This window comes from Narcine bancroftii, chromosome 8, assembly GCF_036971445.1.
Source record: "Narcine bancroftii isolate sNarBan1 chromosome 8, sNarBan1.hap1, whole genome shotgun sequence".
In the NCBI taxonomy this organism is placed as follows: domain Eukaryota; kingdom Metazoa; phylum Chordata; class Chondrichthyes; order Torpediniformes; family Narcinidae; genus Narcine; species Narcine bancroftii.
In genome coordinates, this window is record NC_091476.1 from 176,013,760 (window position 1) to 176,038,450 (window position 24,691).

The window sequence follows — 24,691 nt, forward strand, 5'->3', positions numbered from 1 at the left end:
CAACAAGGTAGAGAGAGTGCAGAGGAGATTTATGAAATTGGGTTTCAATATCTAGATTACAAAGAAAGATTGAGCAAATTAGGTCTTTATTCCTTGGAGTGTAGAAGGTTGATAGAGGTATTTAAGATTATGAGAGGGGTATATAGAGTAGATGTGGATAGGTTTTTTCTATTGAGAGTAGGAGAGATTTAAACAAGAGGTCATCAGTTAAGAGTTAAGGGGCACAAGTTTAGAAGTAACATGAGGGGAACTTCTTTACTCAGAGTGGTAGCTATGTGGAATGAGCTTCTGGGAGAAGTAATGGCGTCAGGGTCAATTTTGTAGTTTAAGGAAAAATTGGATAGGTATATGGATGGGAGGAGAATGGAGGGTTATGGGCAGGGTGCAGGTAGGTGGGACGAGAGGAGAATACTTATTCAGTGTGGAATAGAAGGGTTAAAATGGCCCGTTTCTGTGCTGTAATTGTTATATGGTTATATCACTGACGTTTCAGGCCTGAGCCCTACCTCACGGAATAAGTAGAGAACAGGAAAGCATCAGAATAAAGAGACTGGAAACTGGCTGGGGGAGGAGTCGATGTGAGTTTAATTCGGCCAAGGATGTGCTGTGGTGGAAAGGATACAAGCTTGCTTTTCGATACCCTACAGTGTTGAAGGTTTTTTTATGGCAATTATCAATCTCCATTTTTTGAGAATGACCACGATGCATTGGTTTTCGCTAATTCGTTACCAGATTTATGTGGTCAGGGAAGAGTCTCACTGTCGTCACCTAAAAGAAGGGCCAATGGACATGGAAATGGACAAAATGGAAAGATGGGAAGAAGGAGGCTTTGACACATGGTCCTAGTGATGTTGAGGATTCGATTCAATCTTTGGGACTGGAGTCCCAGGGCTGAATATATTAATGATGTTGAATTACATTATTATATATTGCATTTCTGGCTGGGGGGAGGTGGATGGCATTGATATCTTTGATAGTCATCTGCCACTGGTGGCGTGTACCACATGCAGTCTTTTAGGGAATTACTACCCTTGGGTGTTTTTTTTTCTTTTTTTGTGGGGGGGGGGAATTAATTGTATTCCTTTTCATATTAACTTTTTTATAACATTAGGGGAGGGAGAGTAAATTTTGTTTATTAACAGGAGAGCATTTTTTTTATATTACATGTTTATATTAATAGTTTATTAAAATGTCTAGTTTGAAATTTGCAACTTTTAATGTTCAGGGATTAAATAATCCAATTAAGCGAAAGCGAGTTTTAGCTTACATTAAAAAATGAAAATAGATACTTTTTTTACAAGAAACACGTTTGATTGAAAAAGAACATTTGAAATTGAAAAGAGATTAGGTTGGTCATGTTTTTTTTTCTTCATTTAACTCTAAGGCAAAAGGTGTAGCGATTTTAGTTCATAAGAATTTATCTTTTGAGTTACAGACTGTAGAGGGAAAGGCTGGGAGGGTTTTAAAAGTGGATTGTAAAATTTTTAATGAACTTTGGACTTTACTTGATATCTATGCACCTAATGTAGATGATGAATGTTTTATTTCAGATGGTTTTTTGTTATTAAGTCAAGCTAATGAAAATATTCTAGTTGGGGGAGATTTTAATTGTGTTTTGGATCCATTAATGGATAAATCCCCAAAAATTTTAATTTTAGAAAATCAAAGATAGCGATACAAATTGGGGCTTTAATGAAAGACTTAATTTGGTAGATATTTGGAGAAGGATTAATCCTATAGAGAAAGATTTTTCTTTTTATTCTTCTAGGCATGATTCCTTTTCTAGATTAGATTTTTTTTTAAATATCAGCACATTTACAGGGAAAGGTATTGCAGGCAGATTATAAAAGTAGAGTAATATCTGATCATTCTTTATTATTTTTTTCTTATGAAAGTTCGGAGGTGTAACGTCCATCTTATAGATGGAGGTTTAATACAATGTTGTTGAAAAAACCTGAGTTTGTTGCTTTTGTTAAGAAACAGATTGATTTTTTTCTTAATGGAAAATGTTAACTCTGTTCAAAGTAGATTTGTAGTATGGGATGCGTTAAAGGCCTATTTAAGAGAACAAATAATTAGTTACACTACTAAAGTTAAGGAAGGGTATATGACTGAAAGTATTAAATTAGAAAAGCAGATTGATGAATTGGAGAAGGAATTTCAGAAGGGAGTAACAGAAGATCAGAAGATAGCTTTGACTAGATTCAAATTGCAATTTAATACGTTACAGACTTATCAATTTGAATGTTTACTTAATTGAACCAAAGAATGATATTATGAGTGGGGTGAGAAGGCGCATAAAGTACTTGCGTGGCAGTTAAAGAAGGAGCAGACCTCAAGGGTTATTAATGCTGTTAAAAAGGATTCAACAGTTACCTATAAACCTCAGGAAATCAATGAACAGTTTTATTCATTTTATAAGAAAATCATATACTTCTGAGGGGAAACAGGATAATGGATCCATTGATTCTCTTTTATCTACATTAAAGTTACCAGCATTAGATGAATAGGATATCATAGATTTCGAAGCTACATTCACAGATTTAGAAATTAAGACCGCTATGATGGAAATGCCTAATGGTAAGTCACCAGGAGATGACAGGTTTTCGGTGAAATTTTATAAAGTTTTTTATGAAGTTTTATCTTCGGTGTTTGGGGAGGTACTACAACAAGTGACTGAACGGTATGAGTTACCAGAATCTTGTTCTAGTGCTTTAATTACTGTAATTCCAAAGATAGAGATCCATTAAAAGCGTCTTCATATAGACTTATTTCTTTATTGAATGTGGACTATAAAATAATAGCTAAATTGTTAGCAAATCAGCTTGCTAAATATTTACCTAAATTGATGCATGTCGATCAAACAGATTTTATTAAAAATAGATATGCTTCAGATAATATTCTTCAACTAATTAGTTTGACCAATGCATATCAACGGCAGTCCAACCATCCAATGGTGGTTGCACTTGATGCAGAAAAAGCTTTTGATAGGGTCGAAAGGAATTTTTTATTTAAGGTCCTGGAAAAGTTTAAATTTGGCCCTTTTTTTATTGGCTGGGTTAAAGCTTTATATACAAACTCGACTGCTAGGGTGATGACAAATGGACAGATTTCATCGTCATTTAAATTAACGCATTCTACTCGACAGGGTTGTCCATTGTCACCAGCCCTATTTGTGTTGGTCATTGAACTGTTAGCTCAATTAGTATGGAAAAATGAGCAGATACAAGGGATGAGAGTTTTGGATGAAGAGTATAAGATTAATTTTATTTGCAGATGATGTTTTGATATACTTAACAAATCTGGAACAATCTTTGCTGCATTTACGGGAATGTTTATAACAGTATGGATCTCTATCTGGGTATAAAGTTAATTGTGATAAAAGTGAAATTTTACCGGAAGGTGAAGGAGATTATTCAATTATAAAAATGTTATTAATTTGAAATGGACAGATAAAATTAAATATTTAGGAATAATTGTGAATACTGAGTATCAATCTTTATATAAATTATGTTCCATTGTTGAAAAAGATAAAAGCAGACTTAATTAAGTGGAAAGACCTTCCGTTAACTTTAATTGGCCGGGTTAATTGTATTAAAATGAATATTTTTCCACGTATTCAATATTTGTTTCAATCAATACCATGTTTTCTTATAAGGAACTTTTTCCAGGATTTAAATAAAGCTACTAGGGAATTTTTATGGAAAGGCAAATTACCAAGGGTAGCATTAAATAAGCTTACTTGGAAGTACACATCAGGTGGATTGCAATTACCTCATTTTCAGAATTATTATGAGGCAGCCCAACTTAAATTTATTAGTGGTTTGATGGATTTGGATCAATCTCCAAGTTGGGCTAAAGTTGAGATGGCATGTATTTCTGAAACCGCAGTACATCAATTTATATTTCGGTGGAATATAATTTATTACGGGAGTATAATGTGCCGATATTAAAACATCTGTTGATGTTATGGACAAAAAGGAATAAGATTATAGGATTAAAAGGTAAATTATCTATTTTAACTCCATTATATAATGATCAGCTTAATCCTTTTTCATTGTTTAATAGTCATTTAAAGAATTGGGATTTTGAGGGTATAAAAATATTGCAGGATTGTTTTGTAGAAGGTCAATTTCTTTCTTTTACTCAATTGAAAGAACGTTTTGATATTGCCGAAAATTCTTTATTTGTTTATCATCAACTTCGATCATTGGTTAAAAAAAATGAATGGTAGAGAGATGGTTTTACCCGTATCGTTGGAGTTTGAGTCTTTGATTTCTTCTATGCCTAAAAAGGGTTATATTTCTGTTATGTATCAAGTCTTATAAGATAATATGGATAAATCAGAATGGGAAAAATCTAAGTTTAAATGGGAAAATGATTTAACTTTCGTTTTTCCTGAAGATTATTGGATGGATACGTGTCATGATCGTGTTACTAGATTGACAAATGCACGATATGAAATGGTTAATTATAATTTTTTGCATCAGTTATATTTAACTCCTGAGAAATTGAAAAAATATGGCTTTAGTAATTCAGATTCCTGTTTTAGATGTGGTATGTGTGTTGGAACTTTTTTTACATGTTGTTTGGTCTTGTATGTACAACCATTTTGGTAAGAAATTAAGTCAATTTTGGAAAAATTAAGTTACCATTAGATCCATCTGTTTTTTCATTGGGTTATGTGATTCCTTTAAAGGGATTGGGGTTGGATAAATTTCAAATCACATTTGTATATTTAGCGTTGTCCATAGCTCGGAAATGTATAGCAAGTACACGGAAGGATAATACAGTGATTAGTATAATGCGATGGATATTGAAATGAAAGCTTGTATCGTTATGGATAAAATTACCTATGTTTTGCATGATAATTATTCTTTTTTTGTGAATAAGTGGTCATTATATTTGGAATATATGCATTTAGAGATACTTTGATTTATTTTATTCTTTTTTTAGTTTTTTTTCATATATATTTATTTGGCTCTCCTTAAGAGAGCTGGCTGAAGAGGTGGGAGGGGGGTAGGGTTTCATTTCTTTTTATTTTCATAGATATAAAAATTTTGTTGTGAAGTGGATTTGTATGTTTACCAATAATTTTTCAATAAATAAAGTTTGAAAAAAAAATGGAAGCAAGTGGGGTGGAGGTGAGGACAAGGGGAATCCTATCCTTGTGTGTGGGGGCGGAGGGGCAAGGGCAGATGGGCAGGCAATAGAGGTCGTGTGAGTGAGGGCCATCCTGGGAGCAGATGTGACGGAGATGGAGGAATTGAGAGAAGGGAATAGAATCCTTCCAGGGGACAGGGTGGGAAGAGGTGCAGTTGAGGTAGCTGTGGGAGTTGGTGGATTTGTAGAATAAGTCTGTCAACAGTTTGTCTTCCAAGATGGAGGCAGAGATTGAGGAAAGGTAGAACGCCCCCACAACTCTTAGTGTAAAAATCTTACCCCTGATGTTGGCCTAAACTTTCTTACCTTCACTTTGTACAAATAACCTCTGGTGTTGCTACTCCAGCCTAGGTAAAATGGTGCTGGCTATCTACCTTATAATCTTGTAGGCTCAATTAAGTTTCCTCTCATCCTTCTCGACTCCAAAGAGAAAAGTCCCAGCTCTGCTAACCTTGCCTCATAAGACAGTTTCCAATCCAAGCAACATCCTGGTAAATCTCCTCTGCACCCTCCCCAAGGCTTCCACATCCCTCCTGTAATGAATACAATATTCCAAATGTGGTCTAAACAGTTTTATAGAGTTGCAACATTACCTCACAACTCCTGAACTTAATCCCTTTCTAATGAAGCCCAGGATACCGTAGTCCTTCTTAACTATCCCATCAATCTGCAAGGCGACCTTGAGGGATCTATGGATTTGGACCCAAATGTCCCTGTGTTCCTTCCCATTTCCTCTAATTAACCCCGAACTCTGCCTTAATTTCTCCTTCCAAAATGCAGAACTTCACATTTATCTGGATTGAACTCCACCTGCCACTTTTCTGCCCAACTCTGCATCCTGTTGTAAACTAAGACAACTGTCAACACTATCCACAACATCTCCAAACTTCATATCATCCACAAACTTACCAACCCTTCCCGCTACTTCTTCAATCAGGTCATTTCTAAAAATCACAAAGAGCTGGGGTTCCAGTACAGAACCCTGCAGAACACCACTGACCTTCAGACTGAATTCTTCCCATCCACTACTACTCTGCTTTCTACAGGCAAGGTTCCATGAATCCCATGAATGGGTCTCCCATGCAGGACTTCGTCAAATGCCGTACTAAAATCCATACACACATCTACTGCCCTACCATCAATTTCTTTTGTTACCTCCTCAAAGCACTCAAGTAGTCTCATGGGACATGACCATGGTAACTCACAAGGTCATGGTAACTATCCCTGAGAAGATTCTAAATCCTCATGTCCTGTCCTTAAGGATTCTCTCCAATAGTTTTCCCACCCCTAATGCAAGACTCATTGGTCTATAATTCCCAGGATTCTCCCAATTACCTTTTTCTAAAAAGGGGGCCACATTTTCTATTCTCCAATCCTCTGGCACCTCCCTTGTGGTCAAGGAAGGTGTAAAGATGCCCATCAATCTCTCCCCTGCCTTCCCATAGCAACCTGGGGTATATCTCATCTGGTCCTGGAGACTTATTACTAATACTTTTAAGATTCAGCATTTTCTCTTTCTTATTATCAACCTGGTCTAGCATGTAAGCTTGTTCTATTCTGATCTCATCTTGATCAAAGTCCTTTTCTCTGATGAATATTGAATCAAAGTATCAATTTAGAACCTTCCCAGGACCAATCACAGTGAGTCTGAGCTTTTTACATTGGAAACCATTGGCTGCTATCGGAGTGAGATGTGCCAGTCATCATTTATCCAGTGTGACAGGTATCTCACAGTGGACAAAGTCGGGCCTTTGACCACACAAGGCGAGTGTGAGCTGGTGCATCAGCAGTGGGAACACGGAAACCACACCTCAGAATGTGCAGCCCACCATCCTGCTGAGCAGTGGGGGTTGGGCATGTCAGTGATCTCTGGGACCAGGGAAAGGGTCCACAGTGAAGATGAGAGGTTCGACCACTTACCTTAGTTCCCTTTTCTCCCTCATGACCTGGCAGACCCTGTGGACCCCGCTTGCCCTGTCAAAACCAAGAGACAATGGTCAACATTGGTCACGTGTCTCTCAATCACATCATTCATTAATGCAGTGAGCACCTGGGGATCTGAGTGAAAGATTCTGTGAACAACATCCCAGCAATGTTATCCCACCCTACTGATGGAGACAGTGAAAACAAAGAAAAATGTATTTCCAATGGACAGCATGTTACAGAACTAGTGGGTTCAAATCCGGCACTGTCTGCAAGGAGTTTGTACCTTCTCCCTGTGTCTGTGTGGGCTTCCTCCAGGTGCTCTGGTTTTTTTCCACCCTTCAAATATACGGGGACTGTAGGTCAATTGGCTAGCATGGGCTCGTTAAAGGGCCTGTTACCGTGTTGTAGGTCCAAAAATAAATCAAAGCAATATACCCAAGTGTTGGAGAAACTCAGAAGGTCAGGAAGCCTTCATCGGGAGTAAAAGGGTAAGCAATATTTCAGGAATTAGCCCCTTGTCGGCAACATGTAAATCATACAGACACCGGAATAAAAAGGTGGGGGTAGGGGTGTCAGCAGCTAAAAGGTAAATAGTTAATTGGTGGATACAGGTGGGAGGGGAGAAGATGAAGAAGGTGTGGCGATTGGGGGAAGAGGACAGAGGGCTAAGAAGGGTAGTTCTCTGATATGAGAAGAAAGGCAAGAGAGTGCGGGGGGGGGGCACCACTTATGGTAGAGCCTGGAAATTATACATCCCCCCCCACCCCGCCACAAGCCCGATTCCCTCAACACCCCTTGTCTGATTTATTTCAAACAATACTTTTCAGACCACAAAGAGAATAATTGGCGTTAGTATCAAGGGGAGGGTTCAAGTTAGGCTTTTGGAGCTCAGGTGTAGGCCAAGGGCAGATTTCGGAGTCTAGTGCTCCTAACGCCTTACTCCAAACCCTCACCTCGGCCTACACCATAACTCTCGAGGCCCGACTGAACCCTCCCCTTGGCCTACACCAGAGCTCCTGACGCCCGGCTCTAAACCCTCCTCCGTCCCCTATTGGAGCCGGGGTGAGGAGGGTGTGCGCTGAAGGATGAGTTTGAGCGCAGACTTCAGCATCTTCTTGCTTCTCTCCCACCAGGTGCTCAGCACCGAGACATCTTTCCACCGAAGCTAAGAGAGGGCGTCTGCGGGGATGATGACAGCCACTCAACACCTGTAACTTTTGCCACTCTGCTCTGGCCCAGGGAATGCCTCTCGCTGCTTTCATTCAGTGAACGCTTAAGTTTGAAGTAGGCAAAGGGTTTATTTTAAGTGAAACGACTGTTGTGCTTTTTATAAGGTGTAAATTATTTTCCAATATCTCAATATATCCAACACAACGTTGGATATTACTATTTTCGGGTTCTACAGCGGCGAGGACTGGTAGGGAAGGCGAAGTAGGTGGCGTGGCGGTGGTGATGGATGGTTATGGGGTAGAGGGTTGAAGTAAGGGATGCAATTTCAATGTTTGCCATAGGTGCTATTTTCCATAGATAGCCCACTGGTACACCTGTATCATAACTCAAGCTCTCGGTTTCTCATCTGCTGTCTGGATACAAGAGTAACCTCCTATTGACCATTTGCACCTATTGGCAGGTCTGCGTGATTTCACACTCCCTTTGACATTGTCGACTGTGTTCCAAAATGTAATTAAGTGGCTCCATTATTAGCGACCAACTGAGGTTGCAAGCAAGCTCCCTGGGAGATGGCCCGATCACATCCCTGCCAATTAAATGGTCTGCTTGTTCTATTCTTTGCTTTCTGGCAAATCATTTTAAAACATTCTTTATCACTTGCCTTTAAACCCATGAGCTCACACAGCTGGGGAAGATAAGGGGATGGGTTTGAGACCAAACACTGTGCACATTATTTCATTCGATGATCCCAGGGCAGATTAATTTCACCCAGAACCTCTCAAACCCTATCACTTTCAGGAATCGACAGCAGTCTCCAATTCCATGCTTTGAGCTAGATGGAAATCTGTGCCAACAGCTCCCTCTGCCGGGAAGGTCGATGTTTGCAGTTGAATCCTGTAAACACACAGTTCTCCTCTGTGGGTCCCTGGTTTTGTCTTCAAGTTTATTGTGGTGAGACAGAGGATAGTGAGGAAGGCTTAACCATACTCACCGACTTTCCAGGGGAGCCTTGCTTGCCGATGCTGCCCTGCAAAGAGAAGGCATCTTTACAATAGTATAATCACAGCAGGCAATTCAAGTTCATCAAATAGGGGAGCACAGTTCGTGTAGCGGGTAGCGCAATCCGATTGAATCATCTGCTGCCCGTTAGGAGATTCTGTTCTCCCCATGCCTGTGCGGGTTTTCCCCAGGTGCTCCAGTTTCCATATTCCAAAGACGTACGAGTTCGTGAATTAATTGATTTCATGGGTATATTTGGGTGGTGTGAATCAAGGGCCAGAAGGGCCTGTTACCCTCCTCTATCTCTAAAACTGAAAAGAGTCAGACTTCAAACCCATCTGCAATACATAGAAGTGCCAGAGAAACTCAGCAGGTCATGCAGCATCTGTAGGAAGTAAAAGGTAGTCAACGCTTTGGGCTTGAGCCTTTTGAACCAAGGATTATGCCAAGGGTTCACATTTTAACCTGTGCTCGTTCCATTCCCCAACCCCTTCCCACCAACCTTTGTATTCCACCATCTACCTGATGTTCAGCAGCCCTGAAGAAGGCCTCAGGTCTGAAATGTTAACAGCTTTTGACTTATGGACGCTACGTGACCTGCTAAGTTTCTCCAGCACTTTTGTGTACTGCCTTGGAACTAATCCGTCAATTTTCACTGATTTTTATGAACTGAGCTGGAATAAGAAACTGCAAGAAATGGTTTGTAAAAGAATGCTACAAGAATGGGTGGTTACGAGAAATGTTGCCCTTTTGTTCATGTTGTATGGTTGTAGGAATGTAGGAAATGGCAGATTTTCTGTATCACTTACCACATCAGTACCTCATCATGTATCTGACTGACCGAGAAAATTCAGGCAAATTCGAAGAGGTAACAACATGTACTGATGTTGATGTACGTTGTTGATGCAGACCACATGGACTTCAATAGGACCTTTGACAAGGTTCCATATGGATAACCGATCTAAAAGGAGACACCCATGGGACTCAAGGCAAGTTGAAAAACTGGCTTTGTCATGGCTGACAGAGTGTAACGGTGGTGAATAGTTTTTGTGGTTGGAAACTTGTAACTTGTGCAATGACTTTATCATTTGATTATTAGGTTTGCAAATTGCACATGAATTGAAGTATTTTGAACAGTAGTGGGGATAACCTGAGGATTATCAGTTTAAGAGATAATCAGTTCTTTCTGATAATTGTGAGATGATGCACTTTGGGAGAAGCAGTAAGGACTGGACCTGCACAATGAATGGTGGGGGTCTTGGAACAGAGGGGCAGAGTGCACATCCAATGATCCTGCAATGGCAGCACAGAGATAAGACGGTGCAAAAGGCATTGGGATATATCCCTTCATCAGTCAGGGCACGGAGCACAACAGCAGCTGGGTTCTGGTGCAATAAACAAAAGTGCTGGAAAAACTCAGCAGGTTTGTAGGCAGTAAAGGGAAATCAAGCTTTCAGGCCTGTGCCCTTCGCCCAGTTTGACCTCCTACCCAAGATCCACAAACCCAATTGTTCCACATTTTCCTGCCCCATCTAACCGGTATCATCTTACCTCAATACTATTTTGCTCCCCTTGGTCAAGTCCCTCCCTATCGACATCCATGACACCTCACATTCCGTCCATCACTTCAACAACTTCCCTATCTTGTACATCTACATCCCCCAACTGAAGGCTCAAAGCCATTTGTTTCTTTCTCAATAACAGACCAAACCAGTCCACCTCCACCACCTGGCAGAACTTGTCCTCACTCTCAATAACTTCTGCTTTGCCCCAAATTAGGGGTGCACAAGTCAAAATTAAGATGGGAAGCCATTGGTTCAATATAATTTTTTGCATCAATTATATTTGACTCCACAAAAACATTTTAAAAATTGAACCCTACATTATCAGATTTATGTTTTAGATGTGGGCAAGAGACCGGATCATTTCTGCATTCTACTTGGAAGTGTCTAAAGTTAAGCATTTTTTGGAATGAAAAACAGGGGTCAAGTTCCCACAGGATCCGATGTTCTCTTTGTTAGGTAATAATGGGACTATAAGACCTAATTTGAAGTTAACTGTGTATCATATTGAAATTGTACAAATTGTTTTAGCAGTTTCTAGGAAATGTATAGCAATAACTTGGAAATCAGATACAGATTTAGGGATGGAGAGATGGCATGCAGAACTTTGTAACTGCATTCCACTTGAGAAAATTACTTAAGGTTTATGAAATAAATATCATGTGTTTTGGAAAATATGGTGCCCATATTTACAAAATGTGGGATTGAATGTTTAACAGACTCTCTGAGGACCTTACTTCTTGGTAACTTCCAGTATTTAAAAAAATTATGATATATATAGTTCATTCCTTTGACATTCTCCAGTCTTTCTTTATTTTGGGAGGGGGGGTGGGGAGGTTGGGGGGATTTTGTATACCACGTGCATAATTTTTGAGTTTTTTATTGAATGAAATGTATTTACTGTATTTACATATTCCAAAACCCTTAATTCAGATTTCCAAACCAAGGGAAATAAGCGGTGAGGTTGACAGAGCTGGGGATTTTCTCTATGGAGCGATGAAGAATGAGAGGTATTTAGTAGAAGTAAATAAGATTATGGGGGGCTTTGACAGGGTGGAGAGATAGGACCTTCTTCCCAGGGCAATAGGAGCAAATACCAGAGGACATATGTTTAAGGTGAGTGGAGGAAAGTTTAGGGGAGATGTCAGAGGTAAGTTTTCTCCCCCCCTCACAGAGAGTGGTGAGTGTCTGGAATGCATTGCCAGGGATGGTGGTGGAGGCTGGTAAAAGACAGACATTGAAAAGACTCTTAGATTGGCACAGGGATGAATGATAAATAGAGGGGTATGGGTGTGAGGTAGGTAGGTTTGTTGTGAACTAGGTTCATGTGGGTTAGCACAACATGGTGGGCTGAAGGGCCTTCACTGTGTTGCAATGCTCTATGTTCAATGCAAGTCCAGAAATGAAAGGAGGATTAGTGCATCATAAAAAAGGGAATGTTTATAGGATGTGTCTCAGGATTTAACTTGAATAAATATGGTCTAAGATCACGAACGAACTGATGAATGAACTATATATTCAAACTGCCTGTGGTCACTGTAAACCCTGTGAATGATGTTACATACAGAGAAATAGAAGGCACTCACCGAGTACCAGAACAGGTACTGTAAGCACGCATGAAAGAGTAAAGAATGGAGGTAAACTGATTGAGATGAGTGGGGAATTGGTTACAAAGTCAGAGAGGGAGAGTCATGCAGTTATTCAGCATTGAAACAGGCTCTTAGCCCAACACCCACAGTGACCAAAATATCCCCCACTCTCATCCCACCTGCCTGTATTTGGCCCTTATCCCTCTAAATCCATCCTATCCACCTGTCTGTCCGATTCTTTTCAAAAGTACCCACCTCAACCACCTCCTCTGTGCACCCACCAGCCTCTGTGTAAAACAGTTACCTCTCAGGTTCTTGTTAAATCTGTCCCCCCTCTCCCTAAACCCATGTCCTGTGGCTACTGATTCCCCTACTCTGAGCAAAGACTGCCTGCATTCATGATTGTGTTGGGTCTAGGACATTTCGGCGTTGGATATCGTCCCACTCACTGTCTGCTGGCTGACTCAGTCCTGCCACCCTGCCTGAAACCCTGGCATTTCAGAAAATCCCTCCCTCCAGGAATCTGCTTCCCCTAACCCTAACCCAGCAGATGGTCAGTGGGGCAGGGAGGTGAGCCAGCACCAAACTGTGACCTCCAAAATGTCCAAAGAGCTACAAAACTCATTTTTTGTCAAAATGTCCAGCATTAAAATGTCCAGTTCTGTGATTCCATGAGATCACCCTCATTCTCCTGCGCTCCAAGGAATAAAGTCCCAGCCTGCTCCACCTCTTCCTTTAGCTCAGATCCCCGAATCCTGGCAAGATCCTGTAAATCTTCTCTTCACCCTCTTCAGTTTGACAACATCGTTCCTACACCACAGTGACCAAAACTGAACTCAGTACTCCAAATGGGCCCTCACTAATGTCTTATGCAACTGCAACATGATCCCCTAACCTCTCAGTACTCTGACTGATGAAGGCTAATGTGCCAGAAGCTGTTTTGACCACCCTATCTACCGATGATGCTATTTTCAAGATTCTTTGTACTTCTACTGTACTCCGAGATCCCTCTGAAACTCCCTAGATCCCTGGGTATGTACCTCATGGGTCATCCAGACCATTCACTAGGTATGTATCTCATGGGTCATCCCGACCATTCACTGGGTACGTATCTCACGGGTCATCCTGACCATTCACTGGGTATGTACCTCATGTGTCATCCTGACCATTCACTGGGTACAACCTCACGGGTCATCCCGACCATTCACTGGGTACGTACCTCAAGGCCATCCCGACCATTCATTGGGTACATACCTCACGGCCATCCCGACCATTCACTGGGTATGACCTCACAGGTCATCCCAACCATTCACTGGGTACGACTTCACGGCCATCCCAACCATTCACTGGGTACGACTTCACGGCCATCCCAACCATTCACTGGGTATGACCTCACAGTTATCCCAACCATTCACTGGGTACGACTTCAAGGCCATCCCGACCATTCACTGGGTACGTATCTCACGGGTCATCCTGACCATGCAATGGGCATGTACCTCACGAGTCATCCCGACCGTTCACTGGATACGACCTCACGAGTCATCCCGACCATTCACTGGGTACAACTTCACGGGTCATCCAGACCATTCGCTAGGTATGTATCTCATGGGTCATCCCGACCATTCACTGGGTATGTACCTCAAGGCCATCCCGACCATTCACTGGGTATGACCTCACAGTTATCCCAACCATTCACTGGGTACGACTTCAAGGCCATCCCGACCATTCACTGGGTACGTATCTCACGGGTCATCCTGACCATTCACTGGGTACGTACCTCATGTGTCATCCCGACCATTCACTGGGTACAACCTCATGGTCATCCCGACCATGCACTGGGTACGTACCTCATGGGTCATCCCGACCATTCACTGGGTATGTACCTCAAGGCCATCCCAACCATTCACTGGGTATGACCTCACAGGTCATCCCAACCATTCACTGGGTATGTACCTCAAGGCCATCCCAACCATTCACTGGGTATGACCTCACAGGTCATCCCAACCATTCACTGGGTATGACTTCAAGGCCATCCCGACCATTCACTGGGTACGTATCTCACGGGTCATCCTGAGCATGCAATGGGTTCGTACCTCATGTGTCATCCCGACCATTCACTGGGTACAACCTCACAGTCATCCCGACCATGCACTGGGTACGTACCTCATGGGTCATCCCGACCATTCACTGGATAAGTATCTCACGGGTCATCCCAGTGAGTGGTAAAGGGATTACATTTCATGTGGAAGAATTGAATCTGCCATGAGAGAATTGAAGGTTGCCTCTTTGACTAACAGTAGTGTGAACATCTCTGCAAACACTCAGATAAGCAAGTTGTTTGCTGGGCCAATATTTAAGATAAATACAAGGCTTACCTTTTCTCCCCTTAGCCCATGTAATCCTGGAAGGCCATGCCTGCCCTACACAGAGAGAACTCAAATTGAGATAACAACTTTCATGAAATAAATTTTTTTGTATATTTTATTTATGATTTTCTAAACAAATTCAAACAGTTATCAACATGATCAGTGTCAACGTTAACAGTGTTAGTGTTGACCACAGTTTACAGTTATCATTTCTATTCAGGATTTTCTGCAGAGTTCAAGCTCTTTCCGTCCCCTCCCCACCCCCACCCCCTCAATATTTAACCCTTAACTAACCACAGTTACACACGATTCACAAAAAAGGTGTGAAACATACATCAGGGGTTTATGGGTTCATCCCCGGCAGCCAGAGCTCAGGCTGTTTTCTTCTCTTGGCTTTTCCTGGTTGGGATGGGATGGGATGGACCCACGCCCCCCCCTCCACCGATTGAGGGATAGACGGGGAAGGTAGGGAAGTGAGGGGCGATGGTCCACACTATAATTGTGCTCCTATGGAATTTAAGTACAGTTGCCAATTTTTTTTTAAAAAGCGTTCTACTTTTTTCTGAAGTTGTAAGAAATTTTCTCCAGGGGAACACAGCTTTGCATTTCTGTGAAATAATTCTTGAAAAGCAATTCCACATCGCAAGGAGAAAAATGTTTAACTGCCTTCACATTTTAACAGAGAGCCTTGTGGAAGTTTGAATAAGTGTTATTTATGAGACTGCTTCAGAACTCTTCTGGATTCTGTGAGTTACCCTTTGCCACAAAGTTCACTGCACAGTCTACAGACCAACACCAGTGAAAAACAAGGTTGCTCAAAATATTCTGACAGAGCCCGCGGTCTAAGCGACTAATTCTATTTCTCTTTGCAGAGTTGTGATCTGGGCTTCTGAGCGTTGGAAGCATTTTCTAGTTTTAATTTACATTAAGAGTTCTTCACTGTCTATCCTTGGAGTTTGCCATCATCACTGGTGCAGCCCATAGGGAGTATCACTAAGGATCAAAATTATTGTTTGTCCTCACTGTGATGTTACATGTTTTGCATGCTCAGATCCTCCAGATGGTATCAGACCACCTCCCATCTCAGATCCTCCAGATGGTATCAGACCACCTCCCATCTCAGATCCTCCAGATGGTATCAGACCACCTCCCATCTCAGATCCTCCAGATGGTATCAGACCACCTCCTATCTCAGATCCTCCAGATGGTATCAGACCACCTCCCATCTCCTGATGCTTCAGAAACAATTGTGGCATTCACTTTGGGAGAACCTTTGACCACTCTGCTATCCCCACAGCACCATGACACTGACGGTCGTGGGGCATATAGAGACTCGGTGCCTTTCTTCCTGTCGATCAAACACCTTCCTGATTCAGATTGTCACAGTTTTGCTGAATGATTTCCACAGAACTTTCTGCCAGACTCACCTTTGGGGTCACTCATGGTCATGTGACCTCAAAGTGCCACCATTGCTTCTGCTGTCATTGACCAGATTTGAGCACTCACACCTTACTTTTCATCCATCGAGGCACTTCTCCCATTAGAGAGGCTGTGAATGCTGCTTCGATCATTAGTTGGGCCAGAGGAGTAGTTCACCAACAACAACAATACTTTCAGAATGTGTCTCTTCAATCTTCTGGTCACAGGTTCCAAACTGATCATTCTCCAACAACTCCAGTGGAGAGGGGTTGAGATGATTTTGCACCTTTTCTCCAGATGGGCCATTACCATTTCTCCAGCCCCACTTCTACAGAAAGCATCTCACCGACATCGAGTTCTGAGCATTTATGCCCTCCTCACTGACAATGTTATTTAGCCAAGGAGATAAGTCCATTGTTAGAAGTGGAAGGGTTCAGGTGCATGATCTGAACTACTCCAGGCGTGCTCCACCACTGTTATCACTTCCTCAGCTTTGTGCTTTACTGCAATTAATCCTGGGCTTTTTGCCAACCAATGCAGAGATTTCACCCCATGGCAGCCTCTGCCACTTCCCCATTTTAATGCTAGGCACTTGTGTAAAGTATGTGTGTCTAGTGGCTTTCAAACACTAACCAAAATATACAGACTTTTAAACAAGCAAGGAGCTCAAATCATTTTTGTGGTTTGTGAAAGGCTGTTCACAGATCTCCTCTGGAACTTTCAATCCCATTGTGGCATTGCATGCCACAAAGTAATGACAGCCTCCAAGTCCCAATTATTGTTCACCATCAAACTCCATTTCCTACCAATACTCACCGGGGGCCCGGGTACCCCGACTCCTGGCAGGCCACGGTCTCCTTTAGCTCCTTGTGGTCCTGGAATTCCCACAATTCCTCCAATCTCATCAGGTAGTTGAGGGCATAACTTACAGTTTTCACCCTGGGGTACAGAGGAGAACATTCAGATCCATTTTTAGTTTCTGCCCTCACCACCATTCCTGATAAACTCCCAGGGAACAAGTTCCATGCAGGGGAACGAGTGGTTTCAGCCCTGGATGTCCCAGCACTGAGGCAGCCATGATGGCAGAGAATCTGGGCCGGGTAGATGACAGAGGAGGACGTCTGTTCTAATCAGGGTGTAAAGTAGGTTCCATCAATTGCATTATCACAGCCCGCTTGGGGATTGAATCCATGAGGTAAGAGTAAGCCATGGCAACACATGGAGGACTGGGTTTCTGAGCGACAGCTGCCTTGCGCTGAGGCCTAAACTCTCGGAGAGACCTGTCACTGGGCAATCAGAGTGATCCTCCTTCTCTCCACCAAGTGCTCCAGCCCTGCTGCTGCCATGAGCCTTCATACCTCTCCCACCCACCTTCCATCCCTGGGAAGGGCCTGATTCAACCCCACTCCCACCATCACAGTGTGCCCAGGGATGCCTTGGATGTCACCTCCACCTGAAGGAGGACGGGAATTGTTATGGAATAATCCTCGCATCCCGTTACCACGGTCACAGAGAGAGGAGTTCACACGATGGCATTTGCTGAGTAAACATCACATGTCCCTGAGAGACACGGCCACACAAAGTGGAAATTGCTCCAAGCTGTTTTGTGGCATTAAGGCTGCATTGTTGCCTGGGTATCTGAAAGGTCAGCATGTACTGTTCATTCTGAATTGCCCTGCAGCCAAATGGCTGGTTCAACATTCATGGGTCTGGAGGAAGAGGTGGAACCTCAAAGAGGTGCCCAAAATCATGAGGAGAATTGGTAACCAGAGGACACAGGTTTGAGGGGAGAGAGATTTAAGAGGAACCTGAGAAGGAAATTGGTTTTTGTTTATAATAGGGTGGGAGGTGTAAGGAATGGGCTACCAGGGATGGTGGCTGAGGGAGGTACAATTGTAACATTTAAGAAATCTTTGGATGGATAAATGAAGAGGTTTAGAGCAGTGCTTCTCTGCATTTTTTTCCCCATTCACATACCACCTTAAGCAATCCCCTACTAACCATAGAGCACCTATGCCAAGGCACCCTTTGCCACAGATGCACTGTGGTTAGTAAGGGAATTACTTAAGGTGGTATATGTGTGGGGGAAAAAAGTTTGAGAAGCACTGGTTTAGAGGGACAACTGCAGGCAGCTGGGACAAGTGTGGGCAGGAGATTTTGGTCAGTGTGCGCAACTTGGACTGAAGGGCCTGTTTCCACGTTGGATGACTCGCTGACAGTGAACTTGGAAGTCATCAACAAACCAGGTTGGTTTCCACAAGCCTGATAATGCTTGTCAAATATTTCAACTCCTTGAAATGTGATTATCAAAAGAATTCCAGCAGCTGGAATTCCGAAATGAAAACAGAAGATGGTGCAAACATACAGCAGGTGAAGAAGCTTCTGTGGGGAGAGAAACAGAGTTAACGTTCCAGATCAAAGACCTTTTGTCAGAATTGAATCTCATCCAGTTCTATTGAAGACTCATAGTCTGAAACATTGACTTGGTTTCTCTTTCACAGACACTCCCTCTTTACAATTCCTGACCGTCCCAAAGTCATCATGTGATATAACAATGTGCTCACAGGCATAATTCTTCTCCAGTCCCTCTCATGATCATTTCTGGTCCTTACTGGGGTTGAGGCGGGCAAAGATTGTGTTTCTGCTTGTTCGTGGGGAATGTTCATTTATTTCCAGAGACATGGAATGAATATCTTAACCTTCAACAGTTAATAAACTCACCTTCTCTCCTTTCGGACCAGGCTCCCCAGTTTCTCCCTGGATGGAATTCAAACAAAGATTTATAAAAGCTCAAATGCTGTCCAATGAAAGATTATATCTCTGGGACCGAGTCCAAATGTGTAACGAAGCAAAATGCAATTGCCCAAGTACATTTTCTTTACAACTAGAAACTTTCAAAGCTCCCAGTGTTCAGGGGCCATGCTACATCCTGTGCAGTCTGGGGCACAGGAACAATAAAAGAGCCAGCTGGACAATTATCAAGTTAAACCAGCAACCCACATCACAGCGAAAAGGCAGGGGTCTCCTAACATGGGACAGCTGTTTGCATGGGTGGGCTTTCTCAGAGCAGGGCAGCCAGCATCTAGTTCAGTCACCTTGTGCTGTTCGTTCCAGCTCCAAGGGAGTGAGAATTACATTTCCTGGAGTGAAACATGGCAATTATTTCACGTCAGTCTGGAAGTCATGCTGATGGAACTGCCAGAAGAGCCAGGCTCCAGAGACATCATTCCCTCTTCTTGCTACTTTTGATGTACAGAACATAGACAGTTCAGCACAGAGTGGGCTCTTCGTCACATGATGCTATGGCCACCCATGTAAACATGGTCCCCAACAATCTAAACCTTCCATCACCCTATATCCATGTGCCCACTGAAGGGTCTTTTCAATCTCCCTATTGTACCAGCCTCCACCAGCATGCCTGACAATGCAATCCAGGAACCCACCACCATCTGTGAAAAAAACCTTACCTCTGATGTCTCCCCTCTTTATCTACTCACTTTAAACAGACATTCTCTGATATTTGGTATTGTTACCCTTGAAAAAGGGGCTGGCTGTCCACACCATCTAAGCTTCTCTCCATCCACCATCCTCCCCCCTTCCCACTGATCCCCCTGCCCCCACCTCCCCACTGAGCCCACCTCCCCACTGAGCCCACCTCCCCACTGAGCCCTTCTCCCCACCGACCCCTCCTCCCCATTGACCCCTCCTCCCCATTAACCCCTCCTCCATTGACCCCTCCTCCCCATTTACCCCCCCTTCCCTCTGAGCACCCCCCCCCGTTCCTGACTCCCCATGGACAAGGCCTCAAAATCAGTCAGGGAGCCCACAGCACCTGATAAACACCTCTTACTCCAGGAAACTCCTCATACTCCGATCTTTGACTCCAATAATTTCCCAGCCGTCAACTTATTACTCCAGTAAAGACCTCTCATTACCCAAGACAACCTTTGTCCACAAAATAACCCTGCACACAGCATGAGTATCACTCATCAGTCCTCTTCTGGCCCCATCGTCACCTCCCACCACCCAGCCTTGGAGCCATAACTCATTTGACCACTGATTCTCATTTAACGCACAAGTCTGTGAGCAGTGGTGGTAGCGCAGGGACCGGGGCAGGAACCTCTGCTGCTCGTGATGGACATGAACGAATTTGTAAGTTTGTACAAGACTCAAAAGCCAGTGAGGAAGGTTGAGTGCCAGATGGAATTTAATGCCAATCTGTGTGAAGTGATTAATCAAATTGGGGGAGGTTATATTGACAGTAAATGACAGGGTACAATGAGCTGTTGATAAACAGAGAGATGTGGCTCCAAGACCATAGTTTCCAGAAAGTAGCCGTGCAGGTTGATGGGTGGTGATGAAGGCATGTAATCCTCTTGCCTTCATTGCTCAGAGCACAGGTCGGTAGGCATGGTTCGCCTAACGGTTAGTACAACATTATTAAAGCCACTGGTCTTGCAAACCAGGGGATAAGAATTGGTTTGTTCCTTGCTGGGGCCCCATTTCTGTGAGGGGCACTGAAAAAAGTGTTGATCCTCTGCTTTCCTTATGGTAGACAAAGTTAAAGAATTTCTAAACGTAGTATTTTGGGACAATAATGGAACTTTTTTTTATAAAAGGGTTTGAATCTGCCACCATCTGTAAAGAGTTTTCCTTGTATCTTGCATGAGTTTGCTCCCATGTTGGAAAGCCACACGGGGTTAGTAAATTCATTGGTGTGATTAGGTGGTGTGGGTTTGTGGGCCAGAAGAGCATGTTACCGTGCAGGATCTCTAAATTAAATTAAACATTAAAAGTTTAGAGCTTTAGAAACACTGGAAAGGATGTACTTTGTGTAGTTCTGGTTGCCTTGATAATGGTAAGGTGGTGATCATGCTGGAGTAAATCCAGAGAGGATTATCAGGACATGTCTTGAATCAGAGGTGTTTAGTTATGGGGAAGGATTGGACAGGCTGGGCTTTATTTCGCTGAAATGAACGAGGTCGAGAGGTGAGTTTCAGAAGAAGCCAGGGTAATAGTCAAAATCTTTTTTTTTCTCTCATGGTAGAGGAATCAAAAACAAGAGGGCATAGGTGCAATGGCAGAGGAAGAGGATTTATAGGGATGGGAGGGGTGATTAGGTCATTCCACAAAGAGTGGTTGATATGTAGAACAAGCTGCCAGAGGAGATGATGGAATTAGATACCATCCATTCAACTGGGCACTCACTGGGCAGAAGAGGCACCAAATGTGGGTAAAAGGAATTGGTGTAGAGGAGCAAAAGATCAGCAGGGATGCGGTGGGCTGAAGGGGCGGAGGCTGTGCTACTATGATATTCTGGCTGGGGTCCAACCTGGTAAGGCTACTGCATGCCGATACTTACCTTCTCCCCTGGCATTCCTGAAAGTCCAAGCGTGTCCTAGAGTGAAATGTGAGAAGATAATTAGATGTCTCATTATGCCATTCAACACACAAGTCTGGGCAGCTCTGCCTACATTCCCCAGATCGCAACCCTCCAACTAGAAACATGCTGACTGCAGCTGATCAATGGCAGGCGCTAAAACCAACTAGATCAGCATGAACAGGAACCACTGCTGTGAGTTCTGACAAAGACCAAAGGGAGAATGTCCTAAACATGAAAACTATTTGAGGCTCTGATGAAACCCATTGTGGTCTCCCTCCACTGATGGAGATCAGCCCATTGACAACACCAATGGGAAATCTAGCAACTCCCACCAGTCTCCGACTTTCAGACGGCTCACTTGGGGGCAGCTGAGCCCTTCACCCCAGCCAGGCAGTGTCTCCATTCACCCATGACTTGGCAAGCACTCCCCAAATCTGGCTTGGTCAATGGTCTACATGGTTTCCGATTCCACGCCTTCGCCTTTCCATGGCCAGGCAGAGATTAATGCCCCTCACTCCAATTAAATGCTGGAATTTGCCAAATTATCAACATCTGCATTTCAAAGTTCCTTTCTTGCCATGTATAAGATGGGACAAGATGTGTCAATGTTTGCCTGCCATGGAAACACACAAATCAGCCCCACCAATAAAAGGAAGAGAAGCAAAGAGAATTCCTTCGGAGATTCAGGAGTGCCCATGGATTCTTCTCCAGTACTCCTGCAGCCTCTACAGCCCCACGGCCTCCTGTCCGTTCCAGCCGTGAACCCAAGCTCCTGGTTCCCAACCTCCAACATGATCAGGATGCTGCCAGATCCATGGCACCCTCCATGGCCAGAGATTTGGCCCAGTGAAGTCTGAGCCCACTTTGATCACTCTTCAGTGAGCCACACCCATTCCTCTCTCCCTTCTGGTCACACTACCCACTGAAGGCCTCCTCACTGCTCTCTGACATCAGTGGGCAGGTGCAAAAGCTGTTTCCTGTGACCACACAACATCCAGAAGATTCTGAAGTCAGTTGCCAAAATGACTCCCCACTCCAAAAGGTTATGGATCACAAACTTTTCCTTTGCAAACAAGTCTCTTCACATTTTCTCCACCATGAGAGCAGAACTTTGTGCGGACCAGGTTATGTAGAATGCTGCCGGTGCTCCTTCATGTACAATTAGTGAGGATGTTCTGAATACACAAGGCTCAGTGTGAGGATCTGTGGTCTGGTTTACACAAGCCAGGATTTAATGTCCTCTGAGGCTTCTCCCACTGGGTAGGTTTGGCTTGGAACTAGATTCATCTGAACTTGGAATAAAAACCAGAAGCCAAAAGCAAAAGGATAAAAGACCAGAACCGCAAATATCTTCATATTATAGATATCCAGCCAAGTTCAACTTCCCTCCAGAACCACTGAAAATAGCAGCTTGAGGGACATTTCCAGCTCAGGCTAACTTTGTCCACTCAGCACCATTTCTTGTCCCTCCTCTATCCTGTGCACCAGTGACCAATTAACCAAGGCTGAGGTCACTCTGCCGCTGCCATTTCCCTCCACCTTCTGTTTCCCCACACATTCTCTACAGTTATCCATTCTCACCCTGTGAACCCTCATCAACACCCACCTGAATCCCTGTCCCCCACCACCCCTCCCTCCAAATTCTCATCCCCATACTCCCCTCCCCCCGAACCCTCGTCCCTATCACCCCTCCCCGAACCCTTGCATTTGATAAGGTGCCGCACAAGAGACTTCTCAGTAAGTTACAGGAAAGTGGAGTTCGGGAAGTCTATTGGCCTGGATTGAAAATTGGTTGTCTGACAGGAGGCAGAGAGTTGGGATAAGTGGGAGTTTTTCAGGTTGGCAGAGAGTGGTAAGTGGGGTGCCGCAGGGGTTGAGTGCTAGGCCCACAACTGTTCATTATTTACATTGATGACTTGGAGGAGGGGACATAATGTGGTGTAGCCGAGTTTGCGGATGACACCAAATTGAGTGGAAGAGCAAATTGTAATGAGGATGTGGAGAGTCTGCAGAGGGATAGAGTTAAGCTGGATGAGTGGGCAAAGGGCTGGCAGATGGAGTACAATGTTAGTAAGTGTGAGGTTATCCACTTTGGCAAGAAAAATAAAAGAGCTGAATATTATTTAAAGGGTGAAAAACTACAGCATGCTGTTGTGCAGAGGGACTTGGGAGGGCTTGTGCATGAATCGCAAAAAGTTAGGTTGCAGGTGCAGCAGGTTATGAAGAAGGCAAATGGAATGTTGGCCTTCATCGCGAGAGGAATTGAATTCAGGAGTAGGGAGGTCATGTTGCAACTGTATAAGGTACTGGTGAGACCGCACCTGGAGTACTGTGTCCAGTTCTGGTCTCCATATTTGAGGAAGGATATACTGGCTTTGGAGACGGTCCAGAGGAGGTTTACTAGGTTGATCCCTGGGATGAAGGGGTTGACTTATGATGAAAGATTACATCGTCTAGGATTGTATTCGCTCGAGTTCAAAAGAATGAGAGGAGATCTTATAGAAACATATAGGATTATGAAGGGTATGGATAGGATAGATGTAGGAAGGTTTTTTGAGCTGGCCGGGGAAACTAAAACGAGAGGACACAGTCTCAAGATTCGGGGGAGTAGATTTAGGACCGAGATGAGGAAAAATAGTTTTTCCCAGAGCGTAGTGAATGTTTGGAATTCTCTAACCAGCGAAGTGGTTGAGGCTGCTTCATTAAACATATTTAAAATTCAGTTAGATAAATTTTTACATGATAGAGGAATTAGGAGATATGGGGAGAAGGCAGGTAGGTGGAGTTAGGTCATAAATTAGATCAGCCATGATCATATTGAATGGCGGAGCAGGCTTGATGGGCCATTTTTGGCCTACTCCTGTTCCTACTTCCTATGTTCCTAATCACCCCTCCCCTAAACCCTTGCCCTACTCACCCCTCCCCCGAATCCTTGTCCCCCACCCGCCCTTCCCCCAAACCCTTGCCCGACTCACCCCTCCCCCGAACTCTCGTCCCCCACCCGCCCCTCCCCCGAACCCTTGTCCCCACACTCCCCTCCCCCGAACCCTTGTCCATATCGCCCCTCCCCAAATCCTTGCCCTACTCACCCCTCCACAAACCCTTGCCCTACTC

The 24,691-nt window shown here is 43.6% G+C and overlaps 1 protein-coding gene across 4 annotated transcripts in view; it reads right to left on the minus strand.

Moving 5' to 3' along the window:
• The window catches only part of col16a1 (collagen, type XVI, alpha 1), a 225,773-nt gene that overhangs the window by 111,198 nt on the left and 89,884 nt on the right, over positions 1 to 24,691 (minus strand). For all 4 annotated transcript variants that reach the window (XM_069895931.1, XM_069895932.1, XM_069895933.1 and 1 more), the window contains 6 exons: positions 21,557 to 21,592; positions 18,916 to 18,951; positions 17,011 to 17,133; positions 14,785 to 14,829; positions 9,251 to 9,286; positions 7,084 to 7,137 (listed from right to left, as the gene is read on the minus strand). In XM_069895931.1, coding sequence (XP_069752032.1) covers positions 7,084 to 7,137; positions 9,251 to 9,286; positions 14,785 to 14,829; positions 17,011 to 17,133; positions 18,916 to 18,951; positions 21,557 to 21,592 — 330 coding nt within the window. The remainder of the gene's footprint in view (positions 1 to 7,083; positions 7,138 to 9,250; positions 9,287 to 14,784; positions 14,830 to 17,010; positions 17,134 to 18,915; positions 18,952 to 21,556; positions 21,593 to 24,691) is intronic.